Source organism: Podarcis liolepis (genome assembly GCF_965112155.1).
Source record: "Podarcis liolepis genome assembly, chromosome: 3".
Taxonomy (NCBI): domain Eukaryota; kingdom Metazoa; phylum Chordata; class Lepidosauria; order Squamata; family Lacertidae; genus Podarcis; species Podarcis liolepis.
In genome coordinates, this window is record NC_139557.1 from 118,390,274 (window position 1) to 118,409,498 (window position 19,225).

General features: G+C 42.5%; 2 protein-coding genes and 1 long non-coding RNA gene across 8 annotated transcripts in view; 2 read left to right on the plus strand and 1 right to left on the minus strand.

Moving 5' to 3' along the window:
• Positions 1-19,225, minus strand: part of LOC310702760 (uncharacterized protein) — a 151,042-nt gene that overhangs the window by 114,214 nt on the left and 17,603 nt on the right. The window lies entirely within an intron of this gene.
• The window catches only part of LOC310702766 (uncharacterized protein), a 286,289-nt gene that overhangs the window by 29,323 nt on the left and 237,741 nt on the right, over positions 1-19,225 (plus strand). For all 4 annotated transcript variants that reach the window (XM_083494874.1, XM_083494875.1, XM_083494876.1 and 1 more), the window contains exon 2: positions 14,765-14,878. In XM_083494874.1, the coding sequence (XP_083351000.1) occupies positions 14,765-14,878 (114 nt within the window). The remainder of the gene's footprint in view (positions 1-14,764; positions 14,879-19,225) is intronic.
• LOC310702982 lies at positions 15,859-18,479 on the plus strand. The gene is made up of 3 exons (XR_014523862.1): positions 15,859-15,961; positions 16,964-17,080; positions 18,209-18,479. It is a non-coding gene; the product is annotated as an uncharacterized lncRNA (long non-coding RNA).

Below are 19,225 nucleotides of genomic sequence, written 5' to 3' on the forward strand. Positions count from 1 at the left end.
TCTATGGGAATGCATGCCTTGGTTTTGGAACGCTTTGGTTTTGGAATGGACTTCCGGAATGAATTAAGGTTGAGAACCAAAGTACCACTGTACTGCAATTGCGGTTGCATCAGACTGCATTAAAGCAAATCTCCTAAACAACATTACGCTTCCTTTCCATCCAGGCACTGTGAACGTGGCAGCTGATTCTGTGAGATGACGGGAAATCTGTTAATTTGTATGGAATGGGAAAAACTACCCCTGAAGTACAGCACACGTTGTGATTGTTTGAGAAAGGATGTTCTTCAGGTATATCTTAGGAAGTTCTGAAAAAGGTTCACCATCTGGAACGTTTACTTCCAGGTTTGCAGCGTTTGGGTTCCAAGTTGTTTGAGTACAAAGTGTGTTCTCCCTAAACAGAGAGATCACCCGCCCTCCCGCCCTTTTATTAGGGTGGTTTTTTGCTCGCTTGACCTTGCTATTGCCTGTCATGGGGTCGTTCGCCTTTGAGCGGGGGCCTAGTAGGAATTTTGCCATTTGGCTGATTGGCTGGTGCCACTTGGTTTTTGCCTACTACGTAGCAAATCGTCACAACTTGTAAGGTTGGTGGTTAGGCATTGGTTAAATGGTGCTTGGAGGGGTAAGTGCCTACCCCTCCAAATGATGCGAATGGGAATTCCGTTAAAGGAAATCCAGGGGCTTGACATTCTTCGTCCTTGTCCCCGGAGTCGGACTTGGGCCGGTCAAGACCCCACCGGAACATGAGGGTGAGAGATGTTAGTCTGATTTCCCGGCTTCATTCTCACCCAATACTTGTTTCCCACGCTGGCTTCCGTCGGTGTCCGGAAGGCCAGCACTGTCCCTGAGGGCAAGGACAGATAGTCATAACCAATGCCTAAGCAACCACTCACGTTTTGTATTTGAATAAAGTTGTGGCCAAAATTATGCCAAAAACCTTAAACAAAAATTGATGTGTGAGGTGTGAGTTTGTTGGGGGGTGGCTTGCGCAAAGGCATTTTGGAAACAAGGTACCACTGTACCTACAAAGAAAGAATCTTTTCCATTGGCTTTTCTTCTGGTCTGCAGTTTTGGATTCATTTTTGCTTAATATGCCTGTTTCTGTGAGGCTTGTAATTTTATGTGCTCCTCCACTAATTTGTGCACCCCCCAAAAAAACACACACACCATACAAATTAGTGGTTTTGTTCCATCATTCATAATAAAGAAACACAAACAAGAACAACACATGTAAAATAAAAATAAAAATACAGAAATGAGAAAGGTGCCCAAGTATCTACAGTGGTACCTGGGTTTACATACGCTTCAGGTTACATAAGCTTCAGGTTACAGACTCCGCTCACCCAGAAATAGTACCTCAGGTTAAGAACTTTGCTTCAGGATGAGAACAGAAATCGTGCTCCGGCGGCACGGCGGCAGCAGGAGGCCCCATTAGCTAAAGTGGTGCTTCAGGTTAAGAACAGTTTCAGGTTAAGAATGGACTTCCGGAATGATTTAAGTACTTAACCCGAGGTACCACTGTATTCTCTTAGTTAGTCAACAAAATTTCCGCAGTTTCCGCAGAAGTTTCCGCAGAAACTGCTGCTTGCCTTCTATCACTGTGCCATTGAGAGTGTGCTCACTTATGGCTTATGTGTGTGGTACGGAAGCTGTACTACCCGGGACAGGTTGGGGTTGTGCAGAGTTGTTAAGGCAGCAGAGAGCATTGTTGGCTGCCCACTCTCCACCTTAGAGCAGATTTATGCCACAAGGTGCCATAGGAAGGCACTGGACATAGTAAAAGATCCATCGCATCCTGGTCACTGTCTCTTCGAGCTCCTGCCGTCGGGACGGAGATACAGGACAATGAAGACAAGAACAAGCCGTCTTAAGAACAGCTTCTTCCCCAGAGCGATCTCGGCCCTAAATGGGAAGCCTGGACTTTGAAAGTCATCTAATCTTCCTTGCTGTTTTATACTGTATTGTTTTAATTAGTGTTTTTATAGTTGATTTGATTTTGTGTGGAGTGCCCTACCTGGGTGGATGGAGCAGCCAAGTAATTTCGTTGTCCCCGAGAGGGGACATTATTATTATTATTATTATTATTATTATTATTATTATTATTATTATTATTATTAAAATCAGAAGATGTGACAAGACACCTGTTATTAGAAACCTTATTTATTATTAAATTGTTTATATTATTTATACCCTGTTTTTCAGGGGGGAAAGGCTTCCCAAGTGGTGTATGTGCAATCTCTTTTTTAAAAAAATGGCACACGAGGAAAGAACAGGGAGGGAAGAGGGAAACAAAAGGCAACTCAGGCATTTTCAGTTGAATGTGGGGGAACCATTTGAAGCATCTGTTGTGTTCAGCTATATCAATTGCTTTTGCTTGATTTGCACATTGCAAACAGCTGAAAGTCATTAAATATTGAGAGTAAACCTGATTTGCAATGGGGTTTGAATAATGTTGATTGCAACAGTTTAATTAACACTAGAAGCATATATACTTGATGTACTTCCAGGCATTGTACATAAGCCACTCTGGGAGTTTTTGGCTGAAAAGCAGAGTACAACTGATCAAACGAATTTAAACAATGTTTCTGCTAACAGGTTTCTTCACACATTTTTGGAGGGTTGTTTTTTTTTAATAGAATTGTTGTTCTTCTTGTTTATATCTTTGGAACGATGGGATGAAGTCATTAATTTATGTGGTTGTTTGGGGAGAATGGAGTCATAAAATGTACATAAAACTACATGTAACACAAAAACAAGCACGTTAAGCAAAATGCTTATTGTCTAGGAATTGGTAAGGAGATCTGGTTTTCATTTTCATCTTCCTTTCCTGTCCTTTTCCGCTTGTGTGCCATGTTTTGTTTTGGTTTTTAAATTGTATATAAGCTACTCTGGGGGCCTTTTGACTGAAAAGCAGAGTTGTTGTTGTTGTTTAGTCGTTTAGTCGTGTCCGACTCTTCGTGACCCCACAGACCAGAGCACGCCAGGCACTCCTGTCTTCCACTGCCTCCCGCAGATTGGTCAAACTCATGCTGGTAGCTTCGAGAACACTGTCGAACCATCACGTCCTCTGTCGTCCCCTTCTCCTTGTGCCCTCCATCTTTCCCAACATCAGGGTCTTTTCCAGGGAGTCTTCTCTTCTCATGAGGTGGCCAAAGTATTGGAGCCTCAGCTTCACGATCTTTCCTTCCAGTGATCACTCACGGCTGATTTCCTTCAGAATGGAGAGGTTTGATCTTCTTGCAGCCCATGGGACTCTCAAGAGTCTCCTCCAGCACCATAATTCATTTTTTTTAATAATATTTTTTATTGCTTTTTCCAACTACATCGTCAGTGACTCAGCAAAAGCGACTTTACAGAAGAAAAAAGAGATTAGAAAAGAAAAAATTCACAATTTCCAAACAGTTTTTCATGATCCACTGGACTTCCCCACATCCTCCACACCCTGCATTCTTTACAATAAAAAATAACAGCAAATTGATACCTTGTTTCATGCGTTTTTGTACTTTCATCTAATTATATTTTAGATTTAGGGTACTTGTTATTAGCTCACTTTTTCCCATCATCAATCCCCCCAAAAAAGGAACATTACTCTAAACTTTAGTCTTTTCACGGTCATAACTTAGTTTCCACCATTTTCAAATCTAATTACTGAAGCTTGTTTTCCCAAAACTTAGCAAATTCTCAACATTCATATAACTTATAGTGTTTTTGTAAATAGTCCTTAAATTTTTTCCAGTCCTCTTCCACTGCCTCTTCTCCCAGATCTCGGATTCTGCCAGTCATTTCAGCCAGTTCCATGTAGTCCATCAGTTGCGTATGCCACTCTTCCAGCGTGGGAAACTCCTGTGCCTTCCAATATTTGGCTATAAGAATTCTTGCTGCTGTGGTTGCATATAAAAAGAAAGTTCTATCCTTCTTTGGCACTCTCTGGCCCACAATGCCCAGGAGGAAGGCCTCTGGTTTCTTGTGAAAGGTATACTTAAATACCTTTTTCAACTCATTGTAAATCATTTCCCAGAAGGTCTTCACCCTCGGGCATGTCCACCAGAGGTGAAAGAATGTTCCTTCAGCCTCCTTACATTTCCAACATTTATTATCAGACAGATGGTATATCTTTGCAAGTTTGACTGGGGTCATGTACCACCTGTATATCATTTTCATAATGTTTTCTTTCAAAGCATTGCATGCCGTGAATTTCATACCGGTGGTCCATAACCTTTCCCAGTCTTCAAACATAATGTTGTACCCAATGTCTTGAGCCCATTTTATCATGGCTGATTTCACTATCTCGTCTTGAGTGTTCCATTTAAGCAGCAAGTTATACATTCTTGAAAGCACTTTCATCTTAGGTTCAAGTAATTCTGTCTCTAATTTCGATTTTTCCACCTGGAAACCAATTTTTTTGTCCTTTTTAAAAGTCTCTTGAATTTGGGCATAGTGTAGCCAGTCTCGCACCTTGTCTTTTAATTTTTCTAAACTCTGCAACCTCCAATTGTCTCCAACTCTTTCTATTATCTCACAGTATTTTGCCCAGCCACCCTCCATATCAAGTATTTTTGAGGCCTTTGCCTCCATTGGTGATAGCCACCTCGGGGTCTTATTTTCAAGTAAGTCCTTATATTTAATCCAGACAGTGAATAAAGCTTTCCTGACAATATGGTTTTTAAACAATTTATGAACCTTTACCTTGTCGTACCACAAATATGCATGCCACCCAAAAGCATTGTTAAACCCTTCCAGATCTAGGACATCAGTGTTTTCTAATAAGAACCAATCCTTCATCCAGCAGAAGGATGCAGCCTCATAGTATAACCTTAAGTCCGGCAGGGCAAATCCCCCTCTTTCTTTTACATCTGTTAGTATTTTAAGTTTTATCCGGGGCTTTTTGCCCTGCCAGACAAACTTCGTGATGTCCTTCTGCCACTTTCCAAAACATTCCACTCTGTCCACGATCTGCAGGGTTTGGAACAAGAACAACATCTTTGGCAATACATTCATCTTTACAGCTGCGATTCTTCCCAACAAGGAAAGTTTTAGTCTTGACCAAACTTCTAAATCCTTTTTGATTTCTGACCAACATTTTTCATAGTTATCTTTGAATAAATTCAAGTTTTTTCCAGTCAAATTGACCCCCAGGTACTTCACTTTTTTAACCACATTTAACTCCGTTTCCTTCTGGAACCCATCTATTTCTGAAAGTGTCAATTTTTTTGCCAAAACCTTAGTTTTTTGTTTATTCAACTTGAATCCTGCCACCCGACCAAACTCATAAATTAATTCTAAAACTCTTTTTGTACTAGGTTCTGGCTTCTGTAGTGTTAAAACCAAATCATCTGCAAAAGCTTTCAGTTTATATTGTTTTCCTCCGACCTGTATTCCTTCCACCAGCTGATCCTTCCTGATCAAATTCAGCAGCACCTCCAGGACAGAGATAAATAGCAGAGGTGATAAGGGGCACCCCTGTCGTGTCCCTTTTTCAATTTTGAACTCCTCTGTCACCACATTGTTCACTATCAATTTAGCCTTTTGCTCTGAATAGATTGCCTCTATACCATTTTGGAACGCCCTTCCCACTCCCATCCCTTCCAAGTTTCTCTTCATGAATTTCCAAGATATGTTGTCAAAGGCCTTCTCTGCGTCTATGAAAATTAACACCGCTTTCGTATTCATATTTGTCTGCAATAACTCCAAAACATCAATAATATTCCTAGTGTTGTCAGACAAATGCCTACCGGGGAGAAAGCCTGCTTGATCTTTATGAATTACTTCATTTAAAACTTTTTAAAATCTGCTTGCCAGGATATCAGCGAAAATTTTATAATCCACGTTCAGGAGTGAGATGGGACGGTAGTTCTTAAGTTGAGTCTTTTCAGATTCCGATTTTGGTATCAAAGTGATGAAAGCTTCTTTCCACGATTCTGGTGCCCCCTTCCCCTCCATAATTTGATTACATACCTCCATTAGTGGCCGGATCAAATAGTGCTTTAATGTCTTATAATACTTGGAGGTAAGTCCATCTGGGCCTGGGGATTTGCCTAATTGCATGTTCTGAATGGCACTTTCAATTTCCTGCTGTGTTATTCTGTAATTCAGGGTTGTTTGTTTATCTTGAGATAATTTTTGCAATCCATTACTTTTTATAAATTGGTTTATCTCAATCTCTGCCTGAGGTCCTTGAGTAAACAATTTTTAAAAATATCTCTGGAAACACTTTCTAATTTCTTCTGGTTTCTGGATACATTCTCCTTCAACCTCCAGATTGGTAACAAAGTTCAATTTTTGTCTCTTTTTCAGCTGCCATGCTAGCAGCTTCCCACATTTATTCGCCGATTCAAATGATCTTTGTTTCATTTGTTTAATTTTCCATTCAACTTCTTGATTTATCAATTTCGCATATTGTGCTTGATGGAATTTAATTTCTCTTAAAACTTCTTTTGATTTTGGATTAAGTCTCAACTTTTTCTCTCCATCTCTTATCTTCTCTAATATCTTATCCTTTTTTCCATTCCAGAGTTTTTTCTTAATCGTATTCTGTTGTATCAGAAACCCTCTCATAACTGCTTTACTCGCGTCCCAGATTGTTTTCTTTTCCACTGAAGTGTTCAAGTTTATTTCAAAGTAATCCTTCAACGTTTTTTGGGCCTTCTTCACAATCTCCTGATCTCTAAACAAGGTGTCATTCATTCTCCATCTGAAGGATCCAGCTGGTGTAAGTCTCAAATCCATTTTCAAGGCGTTATGGTCGGAGCAGGTTTTGGGGCAGATCTCTATTTTTTTAGTCTTAGGTGCCAGTCCTCTAGTTATCCAGATTTGGTCGATTCTTGTCCATGATAGGTGGGCCTCAGAAAAGAATGTTCCTTCTTTACCTAGTGGGTTTTTTGTCCTCCAAATGTCAGTCAAGTCCATATTGTCTGTTAGTTCAAAGAAAGTTTTGGGTAGTCTGCCATCTTTAGTTAAGTTTTGATTTTGTGACTTATCCATGTAGGTGGAGACCACCCCGTTCATGTCTCCCATCAAAATGATGTTAGTATAGTCAATATGATCCAGCATTATCTCATGCAGCTTTTTATAAAATTCCGATTTCCCCTCATTTGGTGTGTATATTCCTACTATCAAAAATTTTTCTCCTTGTAATTGTATTTCAATCGCCAAAATTCTTCCTTGTTCATCTTTAAACAAAAACTTCGGTGCTAGGTTCTTCTTTGCATAAATCACTACTCCTCTTTTCTTAACCTTGTCTGATGAAATAAATTCTTGGCCTAATCTTTTATTAATTAAAACTCTCCTATGGAGCCTAGTCACATGTGTTTCTTGCAGGCAAATAATGTCCAATTGTTCTTTCCTCAATATATGGAAAATCCTTTTTCTTTTCTCGGGGGAGTTTGCACCATGAATATTCCAACTAAGAAGCTGCAGAGACATCCTGAATCAATTTGTCAACCAATAGGGGTGTCTCTCTTGTCGTCTATGTCTGGAGGTGGGTCCGGTGTTGAGCCAGGCGGGGGTGGTGGCCAAGCTCCTGCTACTCCTTTCCGAAGGTCCTCCCCGTGGTCGTTCAGGAACTTTTCTTGGTCCTCTGCTGTTCTGATTCTTACTTTTTTCCCTTTCAAGTTGAAAGATAGTCCTTGAGGGAATTCCCACCTATAGGGAATTGTGTTGTTTCTCAATAAACTTGTGAGGTCTTTATATGCAGTTCTTAAGTCCAACAATTGTTTCGGTATGTCTCTGAAGATTTCTGCTGTCTTTCCCTGAATCACCAATGAATTTTTAAAATGTAGGCCGAGTATATTATCTTTTTCTTGCTTAGATCTCAAAATAATCAATAATCAAGCAATCTCTTGGTTTGTCCTTCTTGGCCACTCTTCCCAATCTAAAGGCGGTGACAATTTTAAAGTCCTTCTCTTCTGCTAAACCCCAGGACTTTGATATTTCTGCTGTCAGACAACCAATCAAATCTTCTTTCTCAAGTTCTGGTATATTTCTAAGCCTGAGATTGCTTTCCCAATTTTTCAATTCCGTCATGGACAGATAGGCTTGCTGTTCATTGATCTGTCTGCTCAGTGGTCTTACTTCCCCTCTTACTTCCTCTATCTTCTTTTTATTTTGTTCTGCTTTTAAATTTGCTTCTTCAGCTAATTTTCGATTTTCTGCCGTTGTTATTTGGATATTTCCTATTGCCTGTGTATTTTGAGCAACTTGGTCAGTCAATTTATTAATTGTAGCTGTCACTTGGTCAAATTTAGTCGCCTGTTCATCAGCTTTCTTGTTTAAAGCTGCCAGCTGGTCCAATATTTCTTTAGAGACTGGGTCCAGCCCTCCTGCGGCCATATCCCCAAAAGCTGGCTGTTTAGGTTCTCCTTCTTGCAGGCCTGTAACAATTGGGACAGATGATCTGCGTGGCTGCACAGGAAAAGTTGATTGCAACAGTTCAGTTTGTTTTGCTTTTTTGGCAGCCCTTGCTTTTGCTGTGCCACTCATTCCACAGCTGTCCAAGTGTCAAGGTCAAATTGTAAATCCCATGGGAAAGGCAGTCCAGGATATAAACATCCAAGCATAAGATTTGCAAAACAACCAGCAGTTCTCAGAGACTAGAAATTCCACAATCCAGTAGGGGGAGCTCCCCAAGAGTTAGGAAAGAGGATGAAAAGTTTCCACCATTAAGTTCCCAAATGAAAAGTTAAAAAAAACCAAGACGGAGGAGAAAACCTTCAAAGTTCACTTTAAACTGCAGAAAGTGAGAGTTCTTAACAATGCTGCATGCAACAGTTCCTTATTTGTAACTTACAAAGAAACCCCAATGTAACGTTATAACTTTATACACAGTTACCGCAGTCTGATGGTTCTTTTGTATCCAGACAGCCCGAGAGCTGGGTTTCGAAACTTTGTAATCCACAGGAAGAAGGGAAAGAGATTGCGATCTATGTCCACTTGTAGGAATACAGTTTTTAACTTTTAAATAGTCAAATCCGAATTTGCAAGGTATACTCCAACTTCTTTTAAAACCCCTCTCAGCGCTTCAGCTTTTGTAGCCCTTTGCTTGATACTTTAAGCAGAGCCGGAAGACGGACTTCCTTTTTAACGTCTCCCGCTTTCAGCCGAATTTCAGAAATTTAAATTCAGAAATCTCAGGATTCTTACTCACGAGTATGTTGTTTCAAATTGGATGTTCAAAGAAGAAAGGTCAGCGCTCATCAGCAGCAGCCGCGCGGCTTCACTTCTGCGGAAAGAGCGATGAACTCACAGCACCGCTACCCCCTCCACGTTCCGGAGCCCCTTACGGGGTCCCTTCTTCGTTTCCGAGGTCGCTCTTGGTGCCCGCCGAGTCCCACGACCACAGGCTCACTCTACCTGTGGTTTTTCTTAGCGGGTCTCCGCTCTGCCGTAGCGGACGACCCTTTTCCGCGGAGCCCCTCTTCACTGCGCGAAGAGGACCGCCATTGCCGTTTCGCGCCGCCTCCATAATTCAAAAGCATCAATTCTTCGGTGATTGGCCTTCTTTATGGTCCAGCTTTCACTTCCATACATCGCTACTGGGAAAACCATAGCTTTTACTATACGGACCTTTGTTGGCAAGGTGATTCTCTACTTTTTAAGATGCTGTCAAGGTTTGTCATTGCTTTTCTCCCAAGAAGCAGGTGTCTTTTAATTTCGTGGCTGCTGTCACCATCTGCAGTGATCATGGAGCCCATGAAAGTAAAATCTCTCACTGCCTCCATTTCTTCCCCTTCTATTTGCCAGGAGGTGATGGGACTAGCGGCCATGATCTTCGTTTTTTTGATGTTGAGCTTCAGACCATATTTTGCGCTCTCCTCTTTCACCCTCAATAAAAGGTTCTTTAATTCCTCCTCACTTTCTGCCATCAAGGTTGTGTCATCTGCATATCTGAGGTTGTTGATATTTCTTCTGGCAATTTTAATTCCGGCTATGGATTCATCCAGCCCAGCCTTCTGCATGATGAATTCTGCATATAAGTTAAATAAGCAGGGAGACAATATACAGCCTTGTCATACTCCTTTCCCAATTTTGAACTAATCAGTTGTTCCATATCCAGTTCTAACTGTAGCTTCTTGTCCCACATAGAGATTTCTCAGGAGACAGATGAGGTGATCAGGCACTCCCATTTCTTTAAGAACTTGCCATAGTTTGCTGTGGTCGACACAGTCAAAGGCTTTTGCATAGTCAATGAAGCAGAAGTAGATGTCTTTCTGGAACTCTCTAGCTTTCTCTATAATCCAGTGCATGTTTGCAATTTGGTCTCTGGTTACTCTCCTCCTTCTAAATCCAGCTTGCACTTCTGGGAGTTCTCAGTCCACATACTACTTGAGCCTTCCTTGCAGAATTTTAAGCATAACCTTGCTAGCGTGTGGAAAAGCAGAGTACAACTGATCAAAAGAATTTAAACAATGTTTCTACTAACAGGTTTCTCCTCTCATCTTCTGGGTGTTGTTCTTGGTTGTGCTTATAACTTATGAATGATGGGATAAAGTAATTAATTTATGTGGGTATGGGGGGAAGCATATAATGGGGGCAATGTACATAAAACTATATGCATCACAATAGCAAGCATGTTAAGCAAACTGCAACCAAAAAGGTACAGACCAGGAGAAAAGCACACTGAAAAGATTCTTTCTTGGTAGGTATGGCAACTGCAGTCAAACTGAACAGTCCAACCCAAAGAGGTTGTATCAAACTGCATTACAGCCGAGCTCTTACCCATAATTCCACTTCCTTTCTATCCAGGCTCTGTGAAGTTGGCAAAAGCTTTTGTGAGATGGCAGGAAATCTGTTAACTGATATGGAAAGAAAAGAGCAGGAGAAAGATTGTTCTGCAGGTAAATATTAGGAAGTTCTCCAAGATGAATCAATTGCATAGGATGAGTTAAGAGAGAAGAGTTTGGATGCTGAAAGTTGCACGAATACCTGTTTGTAGCCTGGAGCACAGGCCAGATTGTCAATATATGAGAAAGGTGATTGTGTGGGTAAATCTTAGGATGATGTGTAAGATAAATAGATGGCTTAGGATGATTTAAGAGAAAGGGGCCTGGAGGGTTCAGATGCTATGCTGACAGTTACCGGATTTGGCACTGCAACACTATAAGTAGAGAGAACCTCCTTGTTCCATCCAAACTCCACTTCCTTCTGCCTTAGAGTGCCTTCCCTTTGGCAGAGATCTCAGAGGAAACTGCTGCCATGAGGTTCCTCTACCTGAGCTTTACTCTGGTCTTCATCCTCTTCCACGTTGTTGCAGGTAAGAGGGCACAGGGAGGGAGTAGCTGCTGGAAATGCAGAAGGTCTCAGCTTCAATCCCAGGTATTTCCCCTGCCGGAGACCCTGAGAAACTGCTGTAGGTGGAACAACAGTATGAATTGGCTGCTCCCTATTCTATCTGGCTGCTTAAAAAGGGTGGTGGAGGAGGAAAGTATTTAACAATATACTTAATATTGAAATTGAAATTGAATACATGGCTTTTGCAAAAGCAGAATGTTCAGGATGCTGAATGAGCCACAAGGCAGCTTCCATGGTGGTCATTTATATTGCTGAGAGTTTAGAAGATTTAGTGTGCAGGGAGACAGTGCTCCTGAAGGTAGGAGTCCATCAATTGATGAAGATGATCATCCAAATGTCATAGACCAAATGGAGCAAACAGCACGCAGACCTAGCGGTGGGAGGAAAAAATCCTTAAATAAGAGACACCGGGGAATGATTAATGGACTTCAATGTCTGTACACTAATGCACAAAGCATGGGAAATAAACAAGATGAGTTTGAGCTCTTGGTACAGCAAACTCAATATGACATAATAGGCATCACTGAAACCTGGTGGGATAAGTCCCACGATTGGAATGTAATAATGGAGGGATACAATCTATTTCAGAGAAACAGACCAGACAAGAAAGGAGGAGGAGTGGCGTTATATGTCAGGGATGTGTATACCTGTGAAGAGATCCAAGATTTAGAACCTCAAAGCCAAAGTGAGAGCATTTGGGTCAAAATTAAGGGAAAGAAGAATAACAGTGACCTCATTATGGGAGTTTAATATAGATCCCCAAGCCAAACGGAGGACATAGATGATGCCTTACTGGAACAGATGGCCAAGCATGCAAAAGGAAGGGAGAAAGTAGTAATGGGGGACTTCAATTACCCAGATATTTGTTGGATGTCAAACTCTGCCAAGAGCATAAGGTCAAACAGATTCCTCACTGGCCTTGCAGACAACTTCATTGTCCAGAAAGTGGGAGAAGCAACAAGAGGAACAGCCATTTTAGATCTGGTCCTAACCAATGCTGATGACCTGGTTAGTGGGGTAGAAGTGGAAGGATCATTAGGTGTGAGTGATCATGCTCTTCTGAAGTTTACTATACAGCGGAAAGGAGCAGCCAAGCATACTAGGGCTCAATTTCTTGACTTTAAGAAAGCCGACTTCATAAAACTTAGGGAAGTGCTGGGTGAGATCCCATGGACAGTAATACTAAAAGGAAAGGAAAGGCTTGCTAGAGAGGTTAAAAGCAACAAAAAAGGCTTTTATGGGTATGTTCGTAGCAAAAGGAAGAACAAAGAAACAGTGGGGTCACTCAGAGGAGAAGATGGTGAAATGCAAACAGGGGACACAGAAAGGGCTGAACTCCTCAATGAATTCTTTGCCTCAGTCTTCTCCGATAAAGAAAACAATGCCCGACCTGAAGAATTTGGAGCAAATGATTCAGCAGAGGAAACACAGCCCAGAATAACTAAGGAGATAGTACAAGAATACTTGGCTAGTTTACATGTATTCAAGTCTCCAGGGCCAGATGAACTGCATCCAAGAGTATTAAAAGAACTGGCAGATGTGATCTCAGAACCACTGGCAGTCATCTTTGAGAATTCCTGGAGAACAGGCGAAGTCCCGGCAGACTGGAGTAGGGCAACTGTTGTCCCTATTTTCAAAAAGGGGAAAAGAGAGGACCCAAATATCAATGGTTCCTCTTCATCCTGGAGAAGAGTGACTAGTGGGGTGCCACAGGGTTCTGTCTTGGGCCCGGTCTTATTCAACATCTTTATCAACGACTTGGATGATGGACTCAAGGGCATCCTGATCAAATTTGCAGATGACACCAAACTGGGAGGGGTGGCTAACACCCCAGAGGACAGGATCACACTTCAAAACCACCTTGACAGATTAGAGAGCTGGGCAAAAACAAACAAGATGAATTTTAACAGGGAGAAATGTAACTATTGCACTTGGGCAAAAAGAATGAGAGGCACAAATACAAGATGGGTGACACCTGGCTTGAGAGCAGTACATGTGAAAAGGATCTAGGAGTCTTGGTTGACCACAAACTTGACATGAGCCAACAGTGTGACGCGGCAGCTAAAAAAGCCAATGCAATTCTGGGCTGCATCAATAGGAGTATAGCATCTAGATCAAGGGAAGTAATAGTGCCACTGTATTCTGCTCTGGTCAGACCTCACCTGGAGTACTGTGTCCAGTTCTGGGCACCACAGTTCAAGAAGGACACTGACAAACTGGAACGTGTCCAGAGGAGGGCAACCAAAATGGTCAAAGGCCTTGAAACTATGCCTTATGAGGAACAGCTAAGGGAGCTGGGCATGTTTAGCCTGGAGAAGAGGAAGTTAAGGGGTGATATGATAGCCATGTTCAAATATATAAAAGGATGTCACATAGAGGAGGGAGAAAGGTTGTTTTCTGCTGCTCCAGGGAAGCGGACACGGAGCAATGGATCCAAACTACAAGAAGATTCCACCTAAACATTAGGAAGAACTTCCTGACGGTAAGAGGGGTTCGACAGTAGAATTTGCTACCAAGGAGTGTGGTGGAGTCTCCTTCTTTGCAGGTCTTTAAGCAGAGGCTTGGCAACCATATGTCAGGAGTGCTCTGATGGTGTTTCCTGCTTGGCAGGGGGTTGGACTCGATGGCCCTTGTGGTCTCTTCCAACTCTATGATTCTATGATCCCCAAGTCCTTTCTAATTCCAGAGGTCTTGGATCTATGAAGAGTAAATATCTGATGAAGGATTCCATTGTAGACCTAACCCAGCAAGTTTCTTTGTTAAAGAATGCCCACAGTTGCCACCTCAGGACCCCATCATTATACCCTATGAAGAGATGGTGCCCCTAGCCAAATGGGTGGGCCTTACCCCCTCCTCACCTGGCTGGTAGCTGAGAATGACTATAGCCAGCACATTTGGGTGTGAGCTGAGCAAAACACATTGGCAACACTACTGGGAAGATTACAGAAAAAAACATTCTCAGAGAGGGCGCAAGTGGCAAGGTATTTCTGAAGCTCAGAACAGCAGTAATTCTGATTGGCAGATGTTGAAAGCAAAGGGGGAACCTTCAGTAGAATGGAATGAAGGATGACATAGTTGCCAGTTATGTGGGTCTGTGGGTGCATTATCTGCTAATTTTTCTCTCCTTGCATTAACAACCTGCAAGATATAGGCTTTTCAGCTGTGCAGAAAAAATCCCAGGAGCAGTAATCATCATCATCATAATGTTATGATTTATGTGCCACCCAAGTGGCTGGGTGCAGCTGAGTGTCAGCCCCCTTACAAGGTTCAGGAATCAGCTGGAGTGTTTGCAGAGAAGGAGGACCGATCTGACCCTTGCTAATGCTGGCCAATGAAACAGTAGTTAGCAGGTTGAGAGGCAGCAGAAGCCTGTAAAATTTGGTCATCCCATTAAATACGCAGGGTTCTAGTTTGGGAAAAAAGTAGTTGGCAACCCCTTTGCCCCCTTGAAATGAATTTATTTCCCTTCTCTTTTACACAGGGCAATTTATATGTGAACTAGCAGGAGGAACTTGCCACTATTCAGCAACTACAAAGTGTGAAAATGGAGAAATTAAGGGGATCTCCTGTGGCAGCAACGGAATCTGCTGCAATGGTAAGTGATATCCACTGAGTTGTTTTGTTTTTGCAAAAAAGATAAATATGTAGTAAATAAATATATATAAAAGGGTAAAGGTAAAGGACCCCTGGCAGTTAAGTCCAGTCGCAAACAACTCTTGGGTTGGGTGCTCAGCTAGCTTTTCTGACCGAGGGAGCCCTCGTCTGTCTGCAGACCATTTTTCCAGGTCATGTGGCTAGCATGACTAAGCCACCTCTGGCAAAACCAGAGCAGCGCACAGAAACGCTGTTCACCTTTCTGCTGCAGTAGTAGTACCTATTTATCAACTTGCACTTTGACATGCTTTTGAACTGCTAGGTTGGCAGAAGCTGGGACTGAGCAATGGGAACTCACCCCATCATGGGGATACGAACCACGACCTTCCGATCGGCAAGCCCAAGAGGCTCAACGGTTTACCCCACAGCACCACCTGCAACCCCATTTATAAAGAAGACCCCCCCCCCAAATCAACCATTCTATGTTAAATTGATGGTGTCAGTTAAATCAGGACTTTCCATGCCTGACAATCCAAATCTGTAAAACTCCACCATGAGGTCACCAGCTGGCCTCGGGTAAACCAGGCTTTCACTCTCAGCCTCAATCTCCCCATCGGTATTATGGGACATAATAATACTGACTTGCTGGTACAGAAGGCTTTGAATATTTATTTACTCATTGCATTTATATCCCACCTTTTTCTCCATGGAGCTCAAGGTGCCTTCTGTGGTTCTTCCTAATTTAATCCTCACAACAACCCTGAGAGGCCCAAGGAGACACTGTGAGCCTCATGATGAGGCTGCATTTGAAGGCTGGTCTCCCATTTCCTGGTCCAGGACCTCAGGCTCTCATACTTGGAAGTGCTAGTCCAATGCTCAAAACAAAACGCCCGTCAAATTAACATTTCTGTTTTGCACAAGAAGTCCTTTCAAATAATGACAATTTAATTCCCTCTCTTTTGCACAGCTGAAATTCCATTTTGTTCACACTCGGGAGGATTTTGCCAGGCCCCAATCACTAAGAACTGTACCTTTGGAGAGATTACAAACATCCCCTGTGGTCGTAATGAACGCTGCTGTAGATGTAAGTGATACCCATCACTTCGTGGTCCCACTCGTGCAAATGTTTACTCATTTTTAATCCTGTTTTCCTGATCTACACTCTACATCTTCACTGGACAATGCAGGGCTTTGCTTGTGCTAAAGGAAATAATCACTGATCAGTTTCTGCATCAGAGTAGCTGATAATACGCTCAGGGTATATTAATTTTATTTTTAGAAGTAAAAAGTTGGATTCAGTTTTGATGCAACCCTTCTAGGTTCTGCATCTTCTTTTAAGCATTAGAGCTTCAAGGTTTTCATCTGTGCACAGGGAATTTTGATGCCACAGATATTTCGTATGGGGGCAAACTGTGCAAGCTGCTCTTTCCATGGGAAGTAAAAAATGGGGGCTTTGATCTAACTCTCCAAAATGTTAAGACAGCGCTGAGTAAGTGAGGATGAGCCAGCAGTCTGCTGCTGCTGAAGGAACACAAATATGATTTGGCAACAAAGATTCCCACTTCATTCTGCACTCACCAGAACTCACATGAAGTACAAAAATAATGTTGACCGGAGCATCAGTCAGATCAGGACTTCCCATGCCTGGCAATCCAAGTCTGTGAGAATCCTCCATGAGATCACCAGCTGGCCTATGGATAACCACACTTTCACTCTCAGCCTCAATCTTCCCATCCGCATTATGGGACATAATAATACTGATATTTTTTCATTGCATTTATATCCCAGGTTCTTCTCAATGGAGCTCAAAGTGGCTTCTATGGTTCTTCTTAATTTAATCCTCACAACAACCTTGCAAGGGAGATTAGGCTGAGATTGAGTGATTGCCCCAAGGCCACTCTGTGAGACTCATGATAAGGCTGGATTTGAAGGCTGGTCTCCCATTTCCCAGTGCAGGACCTCAGGCTCTCATACTTGGAAGTGCTCTTCCAATGCTCAAAACAAAATGCCCGTCAAATTAACGTTTCTGTATTGCACAAGGAGTTCTCTCAAATGATGAAAATCTACTTCCCTCTCTTTTGCACAGATCGACCCCCATTGTGTAGATTCTCGGGAGGTTTTTGCCAGGCCCCAAGGACTGCGAACTGTACTTTTGGAGAGATTACAAACGTCTCCTGTGGTTCTAATGAACGCTGCTGCAAGAGTAAGTGATACCCATGAGTTGGTCCCACTCACGTGTGAATGTTTGCTCATTTTTCATCCTGTTTTCCTGATCTACACTCTGCATCTTCACTGGAGGAAGCAGAAGCAGGGCTTTGTTTGTGCTAAAGGAAATAGTGGTCAATCACTTTATCAGGACATATTAACCCTATTTTTAGATTTCTAAATTTGGATTCAGTTTTGATGCAGCACTTCTAGGTTCTGCATCTTCTTTTAAGCATTAGAGCCTCAAGGTTTTCCTCTGTGCACAGGAAATTTTGATGCCACATATTTTTCGTATGGGTACAAACTGTGCAGGCTGCACTTCCCATGGGCAGTAAAAACTGGCAGCTCTGATCTAATTTTCCAAAATGTTAAGACAACCCTCAGTAAATGAGGATGAGCCAGCCGTCTGCTGCTGCTGCAAGAACACATATGTGATTTGGCCACAAAGAGTCCCACTTCATTCTGCACTCACCAGACCTCAGCTAAAGTACCAAAATACATCACAATATCCAGCAGTAGAACCGGAGCTGGAAACCTGATGGTCACTAAGGACCTGAACCAGGGGAGGAATTCTTGAATGCCAACAATGGTGATAGTTACAGATAGATAGCTGTGTTGGTCTGCCGTAGTCAAAACAAAATGAAAAAATTCCTTCCAGTAGCACCTTAGAGACCAAGTAAGTTTGTTCTCGGTATCAGCTTTCGTGTGCATGCACATTTCTTCAGCTCCACACAATGGTGATAGTTTATTCTGCCTCTTAGAAATACTGGAGAAATGAATTGAAAAGCAACTGCAATCTGAGGCTGGAGATGAGAAATAATTTAATAGATCTATTCTAGCCTGTGATGGAGTCCTCAAAGTCAGCAGCTGCCAGTGGCCCATCCTGACATCCAGGATGGGCCAGGAGATGTCGGCATTGATCTTGCAAATTCCTCTGAGAGCTCTTCTGGGGCTGGGCCTGCATGTCCTCTTCCTTTCTGCTACATATTCCTGAATTGCAGGGTGGCCTTAAATGTTCCTTTGAGTCTTTCCAGCACTATAAATCTTATCTCCTGAAGGTGAGCAATCTGACTCCAGGCTCCTGAAAGTGCAATCGATTACAGATTTCCTTCTTTCTTTTATTCAGGACAATAATCAATGTAAGAGGAAATGGGGGATTCTGCCAGGAGGAACTCACCAAATGCTGCCCATCTGGTCTAACTCTTCCTGCTTACTGTGCCTTCAATGCACAATGCTGTGCCCTTGAGTGACATCAGTGAGCAGCCCACATCCAAAAGTGTGAACGCCTGATTGCTACGCTGATTCTTCTGGATCTTTGCTTGTGGAAGTGGGCCTGATCAATCCATTTGTGAAGCAAGCAATGAAACAAAGATTAGTCTGTTCAGATGATCATCTAATTAAACACATATTAACCTGCAAATTTAAAATGTATTTTTTTCATTTTTTAAAAAAGCATTTATGACTAAATATGACCCTCCTCCAGTGGAAGCGCATCATATCTGCCCAAGATCCCTCTTGACTAAAGTTCTCATCCCCAAGTCCCAGGAGGAGATAACAGCAGCTAATGATTTTCATGCACCCAGGCAGAGCTTGGGTTTCGCTGCCCAGTTGGTTATGTGAACACGGGTGGGATAGGCTGAACTCAACCCAGACTGGAGCCATGACCTACCGTATTTTTCGCTCTATAACACGCACCTGACCATAACACGCACGTAGTTTTCAGAGGAGGAAAACAAGAAAAAAATATTCTAAACAAAACAGTGGATGTATGATTTTTGTGGTTCATGCTGTGGCCACAGACATGTGATCTGACGGTGAGTTTGGGGTAGCCCAATGCAAAAATCCTGAGCATCCATGTGGGTCCATGCTTTGTAACCACGTTTTTGCGCCATTGCGGCCCCATGAAACAGTGGGTGCGTGTGTGTTTTTTGTGCAGGCTGTAGCCATGGACATGCTATGTGATCTGATGGTGAATTTCGGGTGACCCAGTGCAAAAATCCTGAGGATCCATGTGGATCCGTGCTTTGAAACCACGTTTTAAGTGGGGAGGGAAGGAAAAGCACTCAAGGGACAAGGAGCACACGTGGGGGGGGTGTGGAGAAGGATGCTGCTAATAATGCAGGAGAGGCTCCTCTCCGGCTTT